The sequence below is a fragment of the Epinephelus fuscoguttatus genome, linkage group LG2 (genome assembly GCF_011397635.1).
Source record: "Epinephelus fuscoguttatus linkage group LG2, E.fuscoguttatus.final_Chr_v1".
NCBI classification, from domain to species: domain Eukaryota; kingdom Metazoa; phylum Chordata; class Actinopteri; order Perciformes; family Serranidae; genus Epinephelus; species Epinephelus fuscoguttatus.
In genome coordinates this window covers 17810536-17834277 of record NC_064753.1, presented here as the reverse complement: position 1 = coordinate 17834277, position 23742 = coordinate 17810536, and the positions used below count along the sequence as shown (strand labels likewise).

The following is a 23742-nucleotide window of genomic DNA, read 5'->3' as shown; positions in this document are numbered from 1 at the left end:
GCTGATTTAGGAAACAGCAGTCACAAGCACAACGATGAGAGGTCAACCCATCAACGTGAAAAATGTTCAGAAAAAAAAAGGAATCATGCTCACCAGGGTGGAATAAACAAAAACAATCTGGTCCTGCTTGATGGGTCTGTCTCTTTCTGGTTCTCCACACAAACACGGTCGAGGAAACACAAAAAATATGAGTCCATAGAAGACTTTTCTTCTCCCAAGGCAGGCTGTCTTCCTCTTTCCTCAACAAAATAAAAAAAAACCTCCCCAAACAATTCCCTGCTCTTTTATCTCCTACCAGCCACGTCCCTTCACCTGAGTGCAGCACACCTGAACACAGTTAACTCACAGGAGGAACATTAGAGCAGGGGTGAGAGTTTCTAAAACCCTCTAGCAAGCCTGTGCATGACTCTCCCCTCACCTCTGTAGCAGTGTCACAGCATCATCGTTTAATCTTCATGTCATCATCATGTCATCATCATCATGTCATCATCAACATGCCATCATCATGTCATCATAAACATGTCATCAACATATCACCATCATGTCATTATCACATCGTCATCATGTCATCATCCTTTTGTCATCATGTAATCAACGTCTTCATCAAGTCATCATCATGTCATCAACATGCCATCATCATGTCATCATCATGTCATCATCATGTCATCAACATGTCATCAACATGCCATCATGAGGTAATCATCATGTCATCATCAACATGCCATCATCATGTCATCCTCATGTCATCATCAACATGTCATCATAAAACAAATAAATATGAATTGTTTTCCTGTCCTGTGTGCCCTGCAGACCTCTATGACACGCTCTGAAATGCCCCACAACAAGCTTTGATATCATCACACCATGGCTGCCATCTCTCCTCAGCTGAAATGGAGACATTAGGTGCTCTAAAATTACTTATTTCATTTTAGATTATCAGCTATTTTCAAGTCTCACTTCTATCAGAAAGCTAATATCAGTCAATACCTGGGATAAGTAAACATGAGTCTTATCAGGCATGGGATGTCTATGAAACCAGGGTGCTGTTGGACAGTTTCTGGAACTGTTGGTGACTGGGTGTTGATTAAGTTTCTATGATTGCCGAAAGTCTTTTCCATCACTGTCTTGATTGGGCTTATGTTCTCTGGTGGTGGTTTAATTCTTTTGATCATAGTCAGTGATTCACTTGGGTTTTCATCTGGTGAAGGCTGGGCTGCTGATGCTGTACCTAAAGGCGACTTCCTCTTCTGGTGGTGCCTCTGGTACTCTTCTAGACTCCATCTTATAATGTGTAGCTTCATTTCTACAAATCCTTTGTGGGACACAGGAGAGACAGAAATGTTCCTACAAAAGAAAATAAAAATATGTAGAATAACTACATCTACTAGTAGACTTCTCCTCATATATACTGTATCACACATTGCACCCAAAAAAGAAACTAAAAATATTTGCAGTATGGTGAAAATTAATAGCTTGGGGCAGAATTTTAAGGCCACTCGTTGAATGTGTCATCACAGCTCTTATATAGTTAAATAAAATGGGAAAATGCTATACTCTGCATCTTCAGTAATTAATAAATACTTACAAATTCCTCATCCTCTCCAGAGACCATCACATTCAGCAAGGGGGGGGGGGGGGGGGTTATTGCAGTAATGCAGTTTCTCTGCTGTGGAGGGGTAAATGCAGAGCAAAACAAATTCTAAAATGCCAAGCCCTTGACTGATTGAAAATACATGAAAGTATTTCATGTATGGTCAGGAGATCATGCTATGGAGGTTTTAAATCTGTTTGTGCTCAGATCTGAATCACTGAATAGAAATGGGAAAATCTAATCTCGAGCTTCTATCTAAAGAAAGACTTTTAAAATGTACAATCCATGTTTCTCTACAAGGTCACTGACACTCAATTTGACAAGCGCTCTCTGTCTGCTGGTGAACAGTGTGCCTGTCTGCTAATGTTCAGTTAGTATGTCTGGAGCTATCTTTACCAAAAGAGATGTCAGCTGTATTGCCGAGTCCTTCAACAAAATACAAGAAAAACTCAGACCTCTCAGTGACCTGGACCAGGCTACATAAATGACTATATCAAATTCAAATCATCAGTTTCTTCATAAATGGAATATGTCAGCTAAAATTTGCTAGTGTAAAAAAATATAGTTATAAAGGATGGAAATCCCTCAAAGTGGTCACCTTTTTATCTTCAACATGTGGAGCTTGAAACTCCAACTGGATCAGTGTGGAGTGCCTGACTTGAAACCTGTCATGTTCATTAACATCTGTGTTTGTGTCACAGTCAGTGTAGTCTTTGAAGTCGCTGTTATACCAGAGAAACCTTTCTCTGAGTGACAGGCCTGCAAAAGCTGTGAGGTATTGTTAACACTAAAAAGTTTCTTACACGTTTCAGTGCCATCAAGTACCATCTTGGCCAGTTGTCCAGGGTCTAGTGTTTGACAAGGGTGATTTTCAGATAGTTCCATTTAGGTTACTGCAGAGGAAACCGTTAAAAAGCTTCAATATAAATGTAAGGACAAACTTCATAGTAAAAGTCACATTTTAACGTGAAAATTCTACGATATTTGGAAAATAATTTCAACTTACATACCAAAAATGCGTACACTAACATACCAAAACAGCCTGCTTCGGGGTACGTACAGACAGGGTCAAGTCAAATTCAAGGATTTCTAAGCTTTTTTTTTCAAGTATTTTTTTTTCCTAGGTTGACATTGTTTTCTCCACAACTATCTTTTGTAAGAGATGTGTGGAATTTGGATTACTCCATTATCTTTTTCAGCCCTAACATATGTTTTCCAAAGCACTTTGTGTTAATGAATCCTCCCTGGTGATATAATTTATGCACAACTTTTTATTTATCTTTTTTGCAACTTCAAATAATTTCTACACATTTACAAAGCTGCATTCCACTGGCAGAGTTTTGGCAGGTCTAAATGATAATTTATGAGCACACACTGATTTTCATTTCAAAAGCTGAAAATCTCAAACTTTAAGACCACAAATAACTAATTTTATAGCTAGACAACTATTTCCATCTTTTTTCACTGCAAACTCTGACTCATCAGTCTCACTCTTCAGAAGCAGAAAAAGTAACTTTATTTCTGTCTGAATTATTTATAATTCTTCATGTTAGTCTACAGGTTTAATCTTATGTCCTCTCACAGCATCTGTGATTACAGCTGGACTTTCAGCTCTGATATAAATGAACCTCCTACCTGCCTGTCAAACAGTGAATAAACCATAAACCTTTTCTAGTAGTCCGGGTGATATGTGCCCAAATTTGAGGTGATAAGCTCACTTTTTCATAAAAGCATGAAACTTGGTACACTTGTACAGTTTGAGGGTCCTGAACATTTTCAGAAATGGAGTCACTGAAAAAAAACAAAAGCCTAATGGTGGACATGGCGGCCATTTTACTGTCCACCATAAATGAATAATGTATTTTTCATCTAATCTCCTCAACCAAACAGGCTAACACAGAATAGGTGATGTCAACGCCTGTGTTTTAATGGTCAAGGATTACAATGATACCATATACAACATCATAAACCCTTCAGATGATTAGTTAATGGTAAATACAGTGAAACAAGAAGGAAATCACAGCATCTGAAAAACTAAGCTAGACTTTATACATTTGTTGCATGCTTGTTGTGTAGAGTTTTAAAAAGCTTTATTCTTTTATTGATTAATTCTGACAGTGACTTAAAAGAGTAGAACAAGATTCAATATGAACTTAGCAACTTAGCCCAAAAGAATGTGTCAAACCAAAGATTTACTTCAAAAAAATGTATTTTAGAAAACATGTTTGATTATTTTGTTATTCTTAAACCTATTTTTCACTGTCCACTTTAAGCCTAATTTAAAGGGCCAGTGTGTAATATTTGGCATGGTTTATTGTCAATCTGAATCTGAATCTGAATCTTCTACCCATTAATATGTTTATACAAGTGTATAATCGCTATAAAATAAAATTCGTTTGGTTTTCGTAGCCTTATAATTATGCTTTTATATATATACAGTACAGGCCAAAAGTTTGGACACACCTTCTCATTCAATGCGTTTTCTTTATTTTCATGACTATTTACATTGTAGATTCTCACTGAAGGCATCAAAACTATGAATGAACACGTGGAGTTATGTACTTAACAAAAAAAGGTGAAATAACTGAAAACATGTTTTATATTCTAGTTTCTTCAAAATAGCCACCCTTTGCTCTGATTACTGCTTTGCACACTCTTGGCATTCTCTCCATGAGCTTCAAGAGGTAGTCACCTGAAATGGTTTTCCAACAGTCTTGAAGGAGTTCCCAGAGGTGTTTAGCACTTGTTGGCCTTTGCCTTCACTCTGCGGTCCAGCTCACCCCAAACCATCTCGATTGGGTTCAGGTCCGGTGACTGTGGAGGCCAGGTCATCTGCCGCAGCACTCCATCACTCTCCTTCTTGGTCAAATAGCCCTTACACAGCCTGGAGGTGTGTTTGGGGTCATTGTCCTGTTGAAAAATAAATGATCGTCCAACTAAACGCAAACCGGATGGGATGGCATGTCGCTGCAGGATGCTGTGGTAGCCATGCTGGTTCAGTGTGCCTTCAATTTTGAATAAATCCCCAACAGTGTCACCAGCAAAACACCCCCACACCATCACACCTCCTCCTCCATGCTTCACAGTGGGAACCAGGCATGTGGAATCCATCCGTTCACCTTTTCCGCGTCTCACAAAGACATGGCAGTTGGAACCAAAGATCTCAAATTTGGACTCATCAGACCAAAGCACAGATTTCCACTGGTCTAATGTCCATTCCTTGTGTTTCTTGGCCCAAACAAATCTCTTCTGCTTGTTGCCTCTCCTTAGCAGTGGTTTCCTAGCAGCTATTTGACCATGAAGGCCTGATTGGCGCAGTCTCCTCTTAACAGTTGTTCTAGAGATGGGTCTGCTGCTAGAACTCTGTGTGGCATTCATCTGGTCTCTGATCTGAGCTGCTGTTAACTTGCCATTTCTGAGGCTGGTGACTCGGATGAACTTATCCTCAGAAGCAGAGGTGACTCTTGGTCTTCCTTTCCTGGGTCGGTCCTCATGTGTGCCAGTTTCATGAAGCGCTTGATGGTTTTTATGACTCCACTTGGGGACACATTTAAAGTTTTTGCAATTTTTCCGACTGACTGACCTTCATTTCTTAAAGTAATGATGGCCACTGCTTTTTCTTTAGTTAGCTGATTGGTTCTTGCCATAATATGAATTTTAACAGTTGTCCAATAGGGCTGTCGGCTGTGTATTAACCTGACTTCTGCACAACACAACTGATGGTCCCAACCCCATTGATAAAGCAAGAAATTCCACTAATTACCCTGATAAGGCACACCTGTGAAGTGGAAACCATTTCAGGTGACTACCTCTTGAAGCTCATGGAGAGAATGCCAAGAGTGTGCAAAGCAGTAATCAGAGCAAAGGGTGGCTATTTTGAAGAAACTAGAATATAAAACATGTTTTCAGTTATTTGACCTTTTTTTGTTAAGTACATAACTCCACATGTGCTCATTCATAGTTTTGATGCCTTCAGTGAGAATCTACAATGTAAATAGTCATGAAAATAAAGAAAACGCATTGAATGAGAAGGTGTGTCCAAACTTTTGGCCTGTACTGTATATATATATATATATATATATATATATAGCAAGGGCCTTGCTTTAGAGAGGTCGCCATCTTGCGCTGCCATGTACGTAAGGCAGCCCGAGTGGACAATCCAGCCAGCCAGAGAACACGTTTCACATGTATAAATAAACCAACGAAGACAGCGGAAGGAAGGAAGAAGGAGGAGGAAACAGCAGAGAGTGTTAGTAGTTTGTCGATAGAGAGTAGTGAAAAGTTTTTTTAATTATAAAGTTTGCGAATGGACCACACTTACCACGCAGCAGGAGAGAATGAACCCGAACCGTCATCTGCAAGGAAAAGAAGACGCAACTTCACTCCTTGTGATGCACTCTCTGCGGCGCTTTTCCTCCTGGTGATATATCTCCCCAGCGATGGTAGCAGTAGCACCAAATCCCATTCTGTGCATTCAGCCTCTCTTCTCACCCGCTCAGCATCAAACACATGGAGTTCCTCATCTGTATGCTCCGGCTCAAACAGGTATGGCTCTGGGTCTGTGTCCGCTACAAGAAGCTCTTCAAAATCGCGTTCAAAGTCGTCCATTGCAGCTACTATAGTCCGGAGATATCGCTAGGCTAAATAAACAGCTGAGCTCTGTTTACCGGCTACGCTGTCAGTCAGCGTGCGGGCTGGAGATTGGCGGAGCAGAGAGGGGAGGGGGGTGCCCACTCAGTATGGTAAACGAGTATGTGTGTAAAGTTATGAAGTGTGTCTGTTACGCTAGAAGAGTCAGAGTTTGGGACGGAGTGGAGTGTTACCGGAGTTTCTGGAGTGCTCAAATAAAATGGCCTTTTTCCCCAACGCTCCTCTGGTCTCCTGCTCATGAGGGATTCATTACAATATCGTAACATGGCTTAGATTTCTAAATAAACATACAACTCGTCGCTAGATAGACCTACTCCTGAAAAAGTCGTGCGCAAGGCTTTTTGTTCCTACGAGGCCACCGTCATTTACCCGATGGGAGGGGTGAGCGAGTGAGCCCTGCAATCTAGAATTTGACCACTGATGTCACTGTTTTCAACCCATTTTACACACTGGCCCTTTAAGGTTGGACGCTCGGAGATTTTGATGAATGTCTCTCGACAGAAATGATGTATTTTCAATTGAAATAAGGTGTCATTCAATGCTTTTCTTTCATGTTGCACACTTTGAGAATTTTGCATTTTGCCGCGCAATGTGATTGGTAGTATTACTATCATCGCCATTAAGAAAGTAGTTTTCCCTCCACACAGACTGAGACCTGCATTCAGTGTCTCTGTCTACAGGAGCAGCTGTGTGTCAGCAGCCCATGAGTTCACGCTTGGCTTATAGGCTTTACACTGTGATGTAGTTACAGATTTTTAAATTGCTTTTCTCAGCTCCAGGAAAGTTTTACATATATAAAACCACCATGGCTCAAAAATTCCAATTGACTTTGTTTGTAGTCCGACATGTCCTGTCAAAAGTTTTACAAACCTGTCTTCTAAAATTGTGGCCTTTGGGGAAAATGCTTTTTAGGCCGCAGGGGATTTTTTTTTCTGCTGCAATACCGCAAAAAATTGCTGCAAGGCTGAGCAGCTATCCTGAGGAACTGGATGCACATCTAGAGCCAGAGCCTGTGCTTAGAGCATGAATTCAACACAGAATAAATCTCATTTAATATGCAAAGGTGAAGAACCTCCAGCTCAGAGCAGATTTATTACACACAATATAAAAATCTCAACCAGACGAAATGTATGTATCTTTCTGCAAATTTTGATTAGACCGGGTAAAGAAAATACACAATACCAGTATTATTTTATGTTTCACAACCACTGATCCTATGTCAACAACATAAGCAAATAACAGATGCTAAATACACTTACCATTCTGATACATACACTGGTAACCGGTTTTGGTGCACAACAGATTACTCATCTGGGTCTGGGTCTGACTGAGGCTCAAACATGTATGACAGGAACACTCAGAATTTTCCCTTAACACTACTGTGGGCCATCTTGGTGCGCACTGCTCTGCTCTGTCCATGTTGGAGAAAGTAAAAAGCGAAACCTAGCACAAGTAATTTCTTAAATCAAATTATTAAACATATTAGAGTATTCTGATATAGTTAAAAACCTGTCTGGAGGGAAACTCAAAAGGCAAACCACAGAAAAGGCAGCAGAGATGGAACGACTTTCAGCTAGGGTCATGCGCCAGAGCTGTAATCATGATGTCATCACCACATGTCGTACACCTACACAAACCACAACACTAGCAGCTTTTTTATGGGGGTGTAAAGTAGGAATAGTCAAAGTGAAGGGAAGCAGTCAATATAATGCTTTTAGTTGAAATTGAATGAGCCAAATTTGCACATAAGACCTTGTTTTAACCTATACAGAGGACAACATTGATTTTACCATGATGAACAGACAGTTTAGAAGTGTCAGGATGATGTTTTATGATGCATAAACTGGATGGCTGTGTTACAAATACTGCATAAAAAAAGCATGAAATCATTGAGATCTCATGGCGCGTCACTGTGGTTGAAATGTCACATCACAAATAAGTAAACATCCATTTGTACTTGATAGATACTTTCTAGGCATAGAAGCTCTCTACTTTCTGGTATTTCTGCTCCTGGAGTTTTGAATTTGATTTTCCTTTATGCGCTGTTGCTAACTGGATAGTAGAATCCCTAGTTTCCACAAGCACAAAAAAATGATTTGCAAATACTTGCCAACCCAGGGGTTCTTCTACTGTACGCTTTGAACTGTCAGAGAGCACATACAGTTCAGTGGTGAAACGAGCAGAGCTGACGCTGAAGGTGGAGACTGTAGTAGTACACTACTACAGTTGCAGAAGCAGGAAGAGGCAGAATGAATGGGCTGATTCAAGAGGCTTGCACAGTTATTTCCCCACAGGCGGAGAGCTGTACCTCATGAGTCCAGCCCTCACCTGACTCACTGTGCTCCACTTGCCTGCCTCTCCAGTGAAATATGAGGCATGCTGAACTAGCCCGAGACCACTCCTCTGCTGCTGGAGGACCAGAACACAATGCACACGATAACAGTACACATTACACATTCAGACAGGTGCATCGGCAACTTCAGTGAAGTATGAGAATGCATGCATGTGTGTTTGTGTTTGTCTATATGCTCGTGTGTGATATTGTGTGGTCATGTGTGGGTTTGTGCATATGTGTCCTCTCTCAGACCTCTGCAGAGGAGCCTCGCCCTCTGATTAACGGTGATGAGTGGCTGAAGATAGTGAGCCCGACCCCTCTGTCGCTCAGCGAGAGCTTTTATCTAACTCTTCTGGGGATTCTGCCATGTGATGTCGCCTCACTGCTCCTGTCTTAACTCTGTGCCCTTATCTCACCCTCTTATCTCCATCACCTCCCTCTCCTGTCTTTTTTTTCCAGTCTGTCTGCCTCCCCTGTTCACACATAAACATACTCAGACCCACCCACTCCATTCATACACACACACACACGCAAGAACACACAGGCAGAAGCACTGCCAGACTGACAAAAGACACAAATGGACACACACAGACACATACACACATATTTCTCACAGCTTTTGTGTTTGATGATGCTAGGATTGAGTTTTTTGAGGGAAAATTGGTGTAATGGAGAAATTCTTTAATATACTTCTATTTTTTCCACTCCTCTTGATGTAATGTATTTTAATAAGTAAGGAGGGAATATGCAGTACTCTACACATTTAGACAATCCTGCAGCCAAGGCAGGTATGAGGTCAGCGCAGCACATGAGATCCAACACTAAGGCAGCAATCTCTCCTAATGGGAGTGGCACCAGGTTACTGTGCCTCTTCTCAAGAATCGTTAGGAAGGATCACACTGCCCCCTGGTGGTTTATGGAAAAATAACACCTTTAAGTATGACTGATTATTACCCAGAGGCTCAGTGTGAAAAGGGTGGGGCACAAAGCAACAGAGGGCACGTTACCTGGCTGATGTGTGTGCCCAAAGGGGAGCTGGAGGGCCGGCTTTTATTATGCTGGATTTATTTCTCTGTTGCTCAGGCCCTAGAGACAACATATTTTGTGTAAATAGGGTAGTGGAAATAAGAAAAAGTAACTTAATTCGGTTTCTCTTTTTCCAGTATTTTCTCATACATCTTCATCTTCTTCTTCATCTTCTAACCGCTCCATCCTCTTGAGGGTCGCGGGGGGGCTGGAGCCTATCCCAGCTGACATCGGGCGAGAGGCAGGGTACACCCTGGACAGGTCGCCAGACTATCGCAGGGCTGACACATAGAGACAAACAACCATTCACGCTCACATTCACACCTACGGACAATTTAGAGTTATCAATTAACCTAGTCCCCAATCTGCATGTCTTTGAGGCCGTTTACACGTACACGGTGATTTTGATAAACGGAGACATCTTCCTTCGTTTGTGCCCTTCGTTTACACGCAAATGGAGATTTCTCCTCTGAAAACGAGTCTTTCTAAAAACTCCGGCCAGAGTGGAGATTTTGGAAAACTCCAGTTGCGCGTTTGCATGTAAACTCAGATAAACGGAGATAAACAAAGTTATAGGCAGTCGATGTCACAGTATGCGCCGTAACTTGCGCCTGTGTCAAAAGTGCGACCTATGTTGCTATGGCGACAATGGATACATGGAAGGCTTGAGTCTCTCGTTACACTGCCACCTACAGGTTTGGCGTGCTCTTGTGTATATATACACGGGTGCAAACGAAGATCTTTTTGAAAACGGAGAAATGTTCGTTTATGAAAATAGCCAGCAACGTGTAAACGGCCTCTTTGGACTGTGGGAGAAAGCCGGAGTGCCCGGAGAGAACCCACGCTGACACGGGGAGAACATGCAAACTCCACACAGAAGAGCTCCCACGCCCGGGATCGAACCGGCAACCCTCTTGCTGTGAGGCGAGAGCGTTAACCACCACACCACCGTGCCACCTTTCTCATACATATATTATGCAATTTAAATGGCACACTACTGATTGTTTGTAGGGTTAAATGAAATTATTTGAATATGATTAAATGCAGTGAACAATTCCCTATAGTCATATGAGTCACAGCATTTAACAATAGAAGATGATACCATGCTCATTTTTGTGTGTTAAATATGTAGTAGGCTAGGCAGCTGCTGGTTAGCTGATTAGCTTAGCATAAACTAAAGACTGGTACAGTGGGAACAGCTAGCCTATGATATTTATGTCCTCTGTTGTTCAAAGGTATATAATATATAATATATAATGTGCGTACCAGCACTTCCAAAGCTCACAATTAACATGTTTCATTTCTTTTGTTTGATCTGTACAAAAGCTGAAATGTTAAAACAATAAATTGTAGTTTTACAGCTGACTTCCTTGAGTCTTGCTGGCTAAGCTAACTGTGCGAGCTGTAGTTATGAATTTACTGCATGTGAGTGGTATCCTTATTCTCTGCAAGAAAGCAAATAAGCAAACTTCCCAAACTGTCCAATTTTTGCATTAAAGGTCCAGTGTGTAGGCTTTAGAGGGATATACTGGGAGAAATGGAATGTAATAAGTGTGGGGTTTTTTTTAGCATGTAATCACCTGAAAATAACAATCTTGGTGTTTTTGTTACCTTAGAATGAGCTGTTTATTTAGGGAGCTGGTCTTCGTCCATGGAGTCCACCATGTTGCTCTGCCATGTTTCTACAGTGGCTCAGAACAGACAAAACACCTGCTCTAGATAGGGCCATTCAGATTTTTGCTTTGGCCACTGTAGTTAGCAGCCCCTTTGCAATGAGTAGTGTCAGAAAAACAGTTATTTTTTAACATGAAATTGCTTAATTCAGTGTTTTTAACAGTTTAAATCACCAGGTCAGTTTGTTTTGGAGAGGAAGAGACCTCTGTGGATAATTCAGCTCCTGGTAAAAACCTCCTGAACAATGAGAGCTGAAGGAATTCTAACCAGACAATTTAGTTGGTTGCAATCTGCAGTCCTCACCTCTAGATGCCACTAATTCCCCCTAAATCTTACACACTCGACTTTTAAGTGACATTGCAGTTATATATATGTACCTCTTAGTAAGACAATCAAATATGTGTGGTAACAACGTAACTAAAACAAAGCTAATATGACTGACTGGTCATTGTTTCATTATACAGTACACAGTATGTGCTTTAGAGGTGAAATTCTTGAGCACATACATGGTCTTTTTGTTCATTCCAGTACTTTTACATACACTAAATCATCTGCAGGACTGTTAAGAAGGAGCGATTAATTTTAATCTATGAATGAAAACCAACACAACACAAAGCATCATACCCTGAGTTATAACATAAAGGTCAAAATGATTGGAATATGACAAGAAGTAACCCAAGAAGCCAAGCACCCTGGTATCTTAAATGTCATTTTTGGGAACGTAAATGTCAGGGAAAGCAGTCGCACAGGGACTTAAATTGACTGATAAATCTTTGGAGACAAAAGTGATAGAAAGGAAAATTAAAGTTAGGCTGAAGAAAGAAGAGTTTGGTTTAAGTTAAATGTAGAATTACTGCCTCACTGTTATATACCTCTGCGAGCCAGTCAAGTTGCAGCTACAGTTTACATCACAACATGGACACACATCTTCCCCCTGGCATTAATAATTATTAAATAATTCAGTATCTGACCAAACGTCCAGCTGTCTCATGACCCTGTACCAGGGTAACTGGTTATGGAAAATGAATGGATGTCATCACTTCAGTATTTTATCCTGTTGGACATTTGCCTGAGATTTTGTCGTAATCAGCGTTTGAATTCTTGAGCTATGACCAAAAACATGTTTTGTGACTTTACACTAACCCTGACCTTTAACCTTCAACCACCAAATTCTAATTTTAATTTTATATACTTTATTAATCCCCAAGGGGGAAATTCAATCTTTTCACTCTGTTGTCATATACATATACACACAGGCCCGAATTACACACACACACACATGCACAAACAGGATGCATTAAATGGAGAGATGTCAGAATGAGGGGGCCCCGAGCGGTTGGGGAGTGCGGTGCCTTACTCAAGGGCACCTCGGCAGTGCCCAGGAGGTAAACTGGCATCTCTCCAGCTACCAGTCCACACTCCATATATTTGGTCCAGACGGGAGCTTGAAACGGCCATCCTCCGGTTCCCAAGCAAAGTCCCTATGGACTGAGCTAATACCACCCCCAAAAGTTAGCTGTCAGAAGTGGGATTTGAACCCACACCTCCAGGGGAGACTGTGACCTGAACGCAGCGCCTTTGACCACTCGGCCATCCTGACAGCTCGTCAGTGTAATCAGTTCATCCCTGAGTCCAAGTAAATGTTTTTGCCAAGTTTGAGGAAATGGCCTCAGGTCGTTCTTGAGATATTGCGTTCATGAGAATGAGACAGTCCAACTAAAGGAAAGACAACCCAAAAACATTACGCATCTGTTGACGGTGCAGAGGCATAAAAAAATCTACTGAGCCGTTTTAACTTCTTTCTTTGATGTTTATTTACAGAAGAGTAGTTTCCACAGACATCTTGAGAGTTGCTGTGAGATTTGACATTTTCACATATGGTAACACAGTGGAAATATTTCTACAAACCACAAGTACTACCTATCCTGTGATGGTACCTCTGAACAAGCAATGTTTCTATCACAAATCATGACTACAGTCGCCATGACTAACACTGAGTAATCCATCTGTCATTTTACAGACTAAGAAAATTGCACTTCTAAAAATGTAAAGATGACAGTCCAAAGTTGCTCATGGCCCAAGAAGAAGTGCTAATCTATTAAGTGCTTCTACTATTTGCTCCTACAGTAGCGTCCTTTGACATGGATGAGGTCTTTTTCAGCACACAATGATTACAAAGGTGTCTGAGTAGCTGCAGAACGTCGCTGGTGGCACATGACCACAGAGTCTGTGCTTACACATTCTGAGAAGCACGACTGAGCTGGTACACACAAAACTAGAGAAGACGTACAAAAAATGCACAGTGTGACATCACTGGACAAAGCAGCTCACCACCGAAGCACCAGAATGTACAGAGAAAAGCCAGAAAGACAGAAATACACTGCGTGATTTGTACGAAACAAAATATCATTTATGCATAAGATTTTCCTTGATTTGCTATCCAAAAGAACAAAATGAGGCGTTGTTTGACAACAAATGACATGTATCTGAGTTGAATATGCTGGCATGATCCTCTACAATTTTATGCAAAAATGGGGCACCTGAGAAGAGACAATTATTTCGAAATGGCTGTCTGCACTGAGAGGTATGACCTGCCTGGGGAGGATATCCCTTTAGCCCTTCTTCCTGCTTAGTACTTCAGTCGCCTGGGTTGTGTTAAAGTGGAGTTCTACCAAAAAGTGTCTGCTAGGCTGTTACTCAGCAGAAGCAGACACTTTTTATTTTTTTCTCCCGTGATTTTTGTTTGAAGCATGAGTACCGTTTGAGTGAACCCATGCCTTAAACTCTTTAAAAAGCAACTACTATTGCAGAATACCAAAAGTCAATCCAGATTACTTCCACTGACCCCTCCTCCCCTCATTTGTTCACCCCTTCACCACTAGACTGGACCATCCAGGCCACTGAGTAAAAACTTTGACTGAGGTAAAACGAAACAGTCGATTCTGTCCTCTCTTGACTCACAAAACAACCAGATGCTTAACGTACGGTATATATGTTCTACTCGTTACAAAATGTGCAGTATCAAGAAACTGATCAGAATCAAATCAACAAGTTACCAACATGAGGTATACTGTTTAATAAAACCCTTATAAAAGAGAATGAAATGAACAAAATTATCAAAGAAATTATCATCTCAACAAAATGAGGGTATGAGTAGGTATCCTCCAAAAAACAATCTGATTGTTCTAGCCAACAAAGAGACGAACAATAGGATAAAAATAACATGTTTTAAAAGATAGTGGTTAAAAGAGTTAATAGAGGTCCATAAGGAGAGCATACATCCTTTATGCTGGAGGCAGGTTTTATGCTTATCCCCATTTCAGACCCTCTGTGTCGGCTCCACACACCATAATAATCCACTACTGCATCAAGACTTGAAACAAAGGCAAAACAGCTGGATATGACTGAAATATTTATGAAACCCCTAGTTTTAAATACTGTGTGTTACTAAAATGAACCATCTACTGTACACTGGACAATTTCAGTGAGAGATTCTACATAAGATTTTGGCAGTTACCATAAAATCCAACTTCTTTTTAACTGAATTACATCCAAATACTGCAAGTCACTGGCACAAATCAGTTCCAGTCAGTCTGTTAAATGTCATTTAGGACAAATTGTTGTAGTGGTGTAGAGAATTACTGGGCAGAAAAGCATCACAGCAAATAATCTGTACTTTATGTTAGTCTGCTTTATTACCAAATGGCTGTGGACTGTCCGCAGTGACAATAGAGACTTTGTCACAGTGTGTCTTTGAATACTCTCTATCATGGAGGGATGAACCGCTGCTAAATGTAAGGTAATGGTTGCTTTGCATCCACTAAGAAATATATCTACAAAAAATTTTAAACATAACCAAACAAAAAAACACATTTGTGTATTCCAAACAAGAAAATGTTTGAAAGGTGAATTTCATTTTTGTCACAGTGACGGACAACTTACTTAAAAGACTATTTTAAAGGAATATGTCACCTGCAAAATGACCATTTGTATATCAATTACTCACCGCACTGTCATATTGAATTTAAGACATCTTTGTTATTCTAGCATGCCTCCATGGGAAAATCCAAAAAAGGCTAACGTTCTTCCTTAATTCCTTATTGGGGTCCACATTTACTACCAGCAAAACTATATAAAAACATCTATTTGCAAACATTAACACAACTCGTGCAGTATAATCCAAGTCTCATTTATCCAGTCGTATGCTCAGTACTTTCCAAACACCTGCATTTTCACTAAAACATTACAATATAAAAGAGCCTGGTCACACTCCGAAGGTGTCGAAATCCGGCACTTGGGCAGTGACTTGTGGCGTCAGAAACCAACAAAAAAAGGTATCCTTTCATTGGCTGGTTACCCTTGTAGTTAAGGCTGTGAAAGTCCAAGTGGGGCGAGAGGGGTGGTCGATGGGTCCAACAAACACTGACTTTCAATCGAGATAGGGCTGCACGGTATATGCGGTAGACGGTAGAAATGATATAAATTGGGCCCATGGTAGAGATTTGCGCTCTACCGTCCTATCGTTGATGATGTCATCGCACCTGCCTCAGTGTGAAAATGGCTGCGAGCACAGAGACAGCGGAGCAAGAGGAGCTGGTTCACGTCCATGATTTAGCGTAGCACGTGCAGCATGTGTTGCTGGAGGACTTGTGAGTGAGTGAGTTAATGTTTTATGAACAGCCCCGGACTTCTCAGACTCTTTTAGCGACTTACCGCTCAGAGGGAACTCATTCAGTGTCTCCTCTGGCAGCAGCACAGCGTCTCTCCCTCTCCTCTCTCGCCGTGCGCACGCAGGAGTTGGTTTTCGGCAAGAGAGTCTGTCATAAACCTTTGGTAATGTAAACCTATGTGACGCTAGGGGCTCCACAAAAAACTCCATATGTGAATGTGTGATAGTTGTGGTATCATAGCAGCCTGTCACAGGTTACAGCGTGATGATTAGAGGAGAAATGGCAGAGCATAAAGGTCCAGGTGGAAAAAACACAACTCAGTCATTTAGGATTTTGCTAAAAGAAGGAAATTACCTTTTGATATAGATCCCAGGGGACATTTTGCACCATAGAGTACTGGGTTTTAATTTTGAGTTTTGAGATCTGCATTCTGCACAATAAATGCTCTAAAAAATACATTATATCTTTGCTTTTGTTGTTGTTGTTTTTTTTTTATATCAATTTAGCTTTGCTAAGGGACTACAAAACCCATTCAGAAACACTTCTATAATTACTTTTACACTTAAATTTATACCGCGATATATACCGTTACCGTGAAGGGATTTGATTTATACCGTGATATGAATTTTAGGTCATACCGCCCAGCCCTAAATCGAGAGAGCAGTGTTCACGTCCCATAAGATTCTAAACCCAAAAACCCAGACTGCCAAACCCTGTTCTTTATTCCTAAACCCAACCACGTGTTTTTGTTGCTTAAACCTAACCATGTGGTTTTGTTCAACCCAACCATGTGTTTTTTGTTGAAGGACAAAAAAAACGTAAATTTTTGGTGTTGTACCGATGTAAATTTCCTGTGATACGGAAGTGTATCTTGAACGAAGACAAAGCATGTAACAGGCAGAACTTAACACGGTGTCCCAGAGAGTTAACAACCAACGCACCCAGGGTACCTTGCATGTCCTATGAGGACATGGAAAGTCCATGACCACAATGTCTATATTTGATGAGGTCGGAGTAAGAATGTGTTGTATAAAACACTTTTGCCTACAAATAGCGGTATGAGCTCTGTGCAAGCCACACATGACCCAGTAGCAGGACCATTTGTACTGACATTTTTTAAATGTTTTAGCAAAAATGCATGTTTTGGAAAGCACTGAGTGTACGACTGAAGAACTGAGACTTGGATCATACTGCAGGAGTTATGTGAGAGTTTGTAAAAAGATGTTTTGATATAGTTTCTGTTGTTAAATGAAGTCCCTGCTTACTTCGATTTACGAAGAATGTTCGCCTTTTTTGGATTCTTCGTCTTCTTTGAAAGCATGGGGAAAGAATTTGTTCTTCATGAATTCAAGGTAAATGATATACAGATGGTCATTTTGCAGGTGAAGTATTCCTGTAAAGGCTCTGGTTCAGTGACCTCCATCCACTTGGTCGTAGTCCAAGCAGTTTTGCAAACACTGCAGCTCAGGCTTCAATATCTGCAAATGGTGTTGTGAATGGATAACTGAACCAAGGTCTTCATGAAACCTTTCAGAGCAGGAACACAGTCTAAGGTTTTAGCACTTCTCCTCTTAAGGTTCATCATCATGGCTGACCTGGACTGAGAGAGGTATGTTTAAGATATCAAACTGGAATGCTTTTGAGAATATTATGCTTCTTTCTGCACTCAGGACACACAGGCTTTTTAAGGATAACAAGAAACGGCATCAATATAGAACAGTATCAGTAAAGAACCTGAATCAAAAATATACACATTTTGGTGGTTTGCTTTAGCTTACTGCATATAAAGGACAAATGATCATCAAACCACAGGGCCGGAAAGCCGTGACTGCACAGCTTTCTATACATTTAAATTCTAACCAAAATGATGTCACAGCAGGTGTTTTAACAGCTGATGGGAACATGTTCTGGCATCCCTAATTGGAATGGGGCCACAAGTAAAACACACTTGTCACTTTAGATTGATGAGTTGAGAGGTGCAGCAGCAGTTACCTGCCATAGGTGAGCTTGATGTTAAATTGCTCTTTAAGTACTATTTAAGTGATGTTTGCCAAATAGCATGTTACAGTGGGTGCCATACATATTTAGTCTAATGAGAAGGTATTAATAAAAATTTCTGTAACTGACAGCTGTTAAAATCTGAATTTTCCTGATGTGGCAAACCCCACTTATTCACCCCCAAAAGATGTTGCAGTTAATGTTTGACCCAGGTTTGCTAAAAACACATTCACTTCTGTCCCTATATGACTGCTACTGCTGCAAAAACATCTTGTTGTGATGATAAGTATACATACATGGCAAGGCTAAAAAAATAATTCTCTTTGAGGTACCAACCATGCATTTTGTTCAGAAAGTCAAGAACAATATAAGTTTTAGAGAAAACACTATTATGTTGGTTCGGGGTGTTTCATACATGTTATGAGAAACCATTTACATTTCTGTTGCTGATGTGGCTGAGTTGAGCTGGTGAGAGTTTGACACTTGCATGGACATAGGTAGAAACTTGGGCAGGATAGAAGGGGAGTATCCACTCCCTTCTCACTGCTGGATGACTAGAAGGAAGCCACCTGAGAGAGGATGATATACAAGAGGGCTGGACTCAATGTTCTGCTTAATTATGTTAATCTAAAGTGAATATTTATTATTGTTATTATTATTATTACTGTTTTTAATGAACTGATCCCAACCTTGGCAAACTTGCCATTATCTCAGAATCATACAAATGTATGGGTTTCATCTACAGTTTATATCACACTCATACAGAGTAGGCATACCCTCATCCTTTCTTTCCATCACAAGCAAAATGAGTTTAGGTGTAGTGTCGTCATCTTTAAAATAGTCTGTTTGATGTGAAGCACCTCATGAAACCAGCTTGTAATATACTCACAAACTCACTCTTACTCATGAGTATCGCCGCCTATGGGCAAAGAATGGTAAAGCTACTGTATTTCTAACACTTCTGCCACCTGCCAACTTATTGATGTACTGTTAAAAGGCTGAAAAAAAAACTTTACTTCAGCCAGAATTCTTCTTAAACCTGCAAAATGTTTGTCTGGAGGTTTAGACTCATGGCCGCTAAAAGAGTCAGTGATAAAAACTTTTAACAAGCCTTCTACTTGCCTGTCAGGCTAACAGCCGCTGCTGCACCAACAAACTCCATAAAACCATTCAACAGTTCCACCATCCACAGTCAGACATACTTGGCTGCTTATTTACTGCCGAATTACAGCTCACAACTCGCGCTAATGTTTTGCTGGTTAGTTAAACATCCTGGCACTGACTATTTACTGGAGTATAGAAGGCCTTCAGCGGTCCGATCTCATAATGCTACAGCACAAGAAAATAAATGCAAGCAACAGCCATTCTCGGCCTTTGACTTTAAAACAGTTTTTACTAATAAGTTTCTCCTCTCTTCTCATTTTCAGATAGCCCACAACGAACATTTTCATGTCGTCTCGTCATGAGAACATACCTTTGTCATAATTTTTACAGTCAAATATCTGTTTTTAGCTTGTCAATGTCTTGTCTTTGTCATGGAAGAAAATGTCTTTGACCAACATTTTTGTCATAGTATTCTTTAACAGAATAAACAGCAAACACAACCCCTGCAAAATGACTCTTTTCACTATCAGGATTTGATCCATTCAGTCTGAAAACATTTTGAAAGTTTAGAAGAGCCTTGTGATTAAATAATTTTATCCCCATTGGAGTTAGCCAAGGGCTAAACTGGAAGTTAGCTGCTCTAACGAAGGAAGTCTGGTGTGCTTGCTCTATGCCCTATGGATGCAAAAGATCCAGGTAATTTTATACCCAGAAATATATTTTTTTGGCTTGAACATCTGACACAATACCCAGTTTTCTTTATACATCCATGTGGATAGCGAGCTAACTCTTAACATAGTAGCTTGCCTGGCTGGTCCAGCACTGGTCAGTCACAATATCTCCTCTTCTGTTCTGTTTACTTCACCCTGGCACTTTGTTCACCACTGCACAATGTTTTGCTCAATAAAGTTAATGATGAGGGAAAACAAAGTTTTCTGAGCTAACAAGCTTAGTTAGCTAGCCTTGTAGCTTTGCTCAGTCGGTAAAAGAACAAGTTCACACGGTTTATATAAATGACATATTTGGACCATTCACTCCTATCTCATTACTCTCTGCTAACCATTGCTATTTTGTGGCGTTTTCACTTCAGCAGAGGAGGTAGTAAATCTCCATCCCCTTACCGCCTCGTTTCACTTAGGTATGTGTATGAAGACGAGGCAACTGTCCATTCATTCCTACAGGAATCTCTGCGATATCTGATGTGCCTGCGAAACTCCTCCCCACCATAATATTTCAGTCTCGAATTTGCCTCAGGTAAGTTAAAAAAAAATTAAACTTTTGCAGTGGATTTCAAAGAGACCGTATGACAGTGTGCTAGCTAACAGGCTGCTAACTGACTAACAGGCTGTTGTCTTCAATTCATTTGCCTTCGTTGATTGTCATGGAGTTTTTATGATTAAAAATAACTTGTTCATAGTTTCAACACATTGTAAATCTGAGTAACATCATTCTGCTAGAATATGGTTATACATTATATACAGTCAGATTGTCATTATGACTCACTGAGCCGTTCATACGTCTTTTTACTTTAATAGTTCACAAAACATGCTAAAAAACATGTCCCGGGAATGCTCCAAGCAGATATTCCAAACTACCGGATGGCGGAAACCAGACAAAATTAGCCTCTCCCCCCATGGCTACAGGTAGTTTCTATCAGGTTTCTATCCATCCGTAAAGAAATGCACTTCCTTGCATTGGACACTAGAGGCATCACCCGTATATTTACGGATCTACGGACACCAGACCACATACCTAAGTGGAAACAAGGCGCAAAGGTGAGCACTGATGGCTTGTTATTGGTTAATGGTGCAAAAAATATATAACAGTAACACTCATTCCCGGCAGGTGGCATAAATGTCAACATACAGGAGCTATTACTTTCCTTGCCCATAGGTGGCACTCGTTTGACTGGAAATCGGGGTCCAAAACTGTAATTGGATGAAATTGGTTGAACCTAGTTTAAGGTGCTTCATATCAAAGACACTGGGTGTTTATGTTTTCTGTTGAGATTTAACAGTAATATTGTACTGAGTGACACAATATTTTAGAGATATGAGAGGAAGCTGCAATGCATTAAAGCATCATGAATTCCTTTGACATAAGAACGTACAGTCAGTGTCGGACGATTATTTCTGCAAATACCAAAGACTGTAAAAAAAAAAAAAAAAAAAAAAGAAAGAAAGAAAGAAAGAAAAAGACCTTTAAAAGGTGCTAGTTACATAAAACTAATAAAACCACACTGGAAACCATCCTGAAAAGAAATGAGGTAGTGTTGTTGATAAGGAGTAGGGATGCACCAGTTCCGCTTTACACTGCCAAAACCAAGACTGGCTCACTCTGCTTTACATGTTAGTCAATTATGGAAAACAATCTGATCGAATACTTAAAGAATATGTTTTGGATCAATGTTAAAAAAATGGAGAACATTTCTTTTATTTTCTTATTAAACCTATTTCCTATCAGATACATTAAAAAATTTCAAGTCAGCTTTTATTGGTTTCTGGTACTGTAGCAGAGTATCGTGTCGTGGAATATTTTTTCATTCTGCCAGGATTAGACAGACTTCTAGAGTCAAGTTGAATTTCCCCTCCAGTTAAAAAAAGTCTTTCACTTAAGAAAATTATTATACTTAATTAAAACTGACAACCAAGAGCACAGTATGGTGCATCCCTAATTGGGAGCCAAATCAATTAGGTCTACAGATGGGTTGTTGTAACATTTTTGCTGGTTCTCCCACCAACATAATTAAACCAATACCAACATAAACATGTAAATACTTTGATTCCAAAATGCTATATCCACCATCTGAAATACAGCAAAACCACTTTTTACTTTTCAGCTGAGTGTCCCTGCTTTACAAAACCACTCCACCTGGATATATGGCATTTTGGAGAAGAATACTTCATGTGTACCAAATCTGTATAATCCATATCTTTTTACATTTTAAGGGTTTTTTTTCCTCCATGTTGACATGTGTTTTGTACTTGTACTTAATAGAATCATCTATAGAAATATACAGAGGTTATAAACGCACCTACAATAATTAGGCACCTGAGACCCCCACACTCCAGTCAGGATATGTGTGTGTAAATGTGTGTTTATGGGTGACCATTTGAGTTTCTGTGAGTTACCATGGAATCAGCTGTACCTTAGCTTCCTGTGTGTGTGTGTTTCAGAGTGTATGTGTGTATGTGTGGACCCTGAGACAGCAGGAGGCTGGAGAGAGAAACAGGTGTTCTGCACTCTCAGAGTGTACAGATACTCTTTAAGGCTTATTCCTCAGTGCCATGGTAAAGTAGCATCCACACAACGAAATCCAGGGAGATCATTCGTGCCTGTGTTCCCTATCCTCCCATCCATGATGATAGCCTGTCTCGCTCACTCACAGAACATTCCAGGCTTTCTCATTCCTGAGTGGAGCAGAGCCATGTGCGACACAGTGGGAATAGCCTCCTTCAATCCACTTCCATCTGCTTGGTTACGTTAAATCTTTCTTTCCCACAGACAGGGAAAAAAACCCAGAGGAAAATATGGTTGTGATGCTTGAGAATGCATACCCATATACAGTACTCAACCACTAAAAATATACTGTATATGTGTACTGTATATACACACACATATGAAACAATGGATTCAAAGTATCTATAAAAACTTTGCAAGGACGAGAAAGGAATCCAGTAATGAGGTGCATAAAAATAATCCTTAGGGATTCTTCCTGGGTACGTAAAAGAACAAAAATTAGTCAGATGTCTGTATGTGTGTGTAAGGGTCGATGCCCTACATGCAGGGGCTACGGGCACAGATAACTGTGTGCTGCTGAGGTAGAGTGGACAAGGCCGGAGCTGACAAAGGGGGCAGGGGACAGCCCAGCAGAGATGGCCTTCCCTGGTGCCGAAGGGCAGTGTCTGGAGTCCCCGTTCTCCAGATGCTCTGACCTCAGTGCAGAACGTACGGTCTTTGGGGAGTGGAAGCCATTGGTAAGTCCCATGTCCTGCTGCGGCTCTATGTCTGCGCTCAACTGGTCTCCTGTGCCCTGTAGCTCCCCGTTGTGATTAGCCACCAACTTCATCAAGGAAAGACTCGTGGGGCTTTGGGCCAATGAGAGTTCTTCGAGAGTGTCCCCCTCTCCTGGTGGGCTTGGCTGACTCAGAGGGGAATATCTGTCCTCTGATAATGAGGGTCCCCTGGTGGTGTTAGAATCCTTCTCACTGTCACTGCCCTCCTCCTCCTCTTTCACCCGTCCTGGGTCTGACAGCTCTGAGTGAACAATGACTTCTGCCTCCACCTGGTTACTGCACACCGATGTACACAGACAATCTTCTAAGTCCTGCAACAAAACAATGTCACTGTTACTTCAGGTTGTTGTATTAGCTGATCTATCATGTTACTTAAACATTCAATATTTTTTGGGTTAGCAACATGTAAATTGAACACCTTTAAAAGGAATACCCCTTAGTACACATCCTTAGAGTATGATGAGCATTATACATAGATATCCAGCCCGTTCTCATTCCGAACTCATCAAATGCAGCTGTTTTGTCAGTGATTTTGGTGCCAGACACTGATGCAAAATGGCATCTGTTGCAGTGGTATGATGCGCCACTGGGTGGCAGTGTGTGACACTATCAGACAGTGTCTGTTTGAAACACCACTGGTAAAAATGCATTATAAGGAGCTGGAAAGTCCCTATAGAG

General features: G+C 40.7%; 1 protein-coding gene and 1 non-coding gene across 3 annotated transcripts in view; both read right to left on the bottom strand.

Annotated features, from left to right (window-relative positions):
- Window positions 1–12793: 12793 nt before the first annotated feature.
- Window positions 12794–12876, bottom strand: trnal-cag (transfer RNA leucine (anticodon CAG)). The gene has a single exon. It is a non-coding gene; the product is annotated as a tRNA-Leu (tRNA).
- A 202-nt stretch (window positions 12877–13078) lies between these two features.
- The window catches only part of igdcc4 (immunoglobulin superfamily, DCC subclass, member 4), a 73645-nt gene continuing 62981 nt past the window's right edge, over window positions 13079–23742 (bottom strand). For both annotated transcript variants that reach the window (XM_049600230.1, XM_049600235.1), the window contains exon 20: window positions 13079–23375. In XM_049600230.1, the coding sequence (XP_049456187.1) occupies window positions 22839–23375 (537 nt within the window). In that variant the 3' untranslated portion in view covers window positions 13079–22838. The remainder of the gene's footprint in view (window positions 23376–23742) is intronic.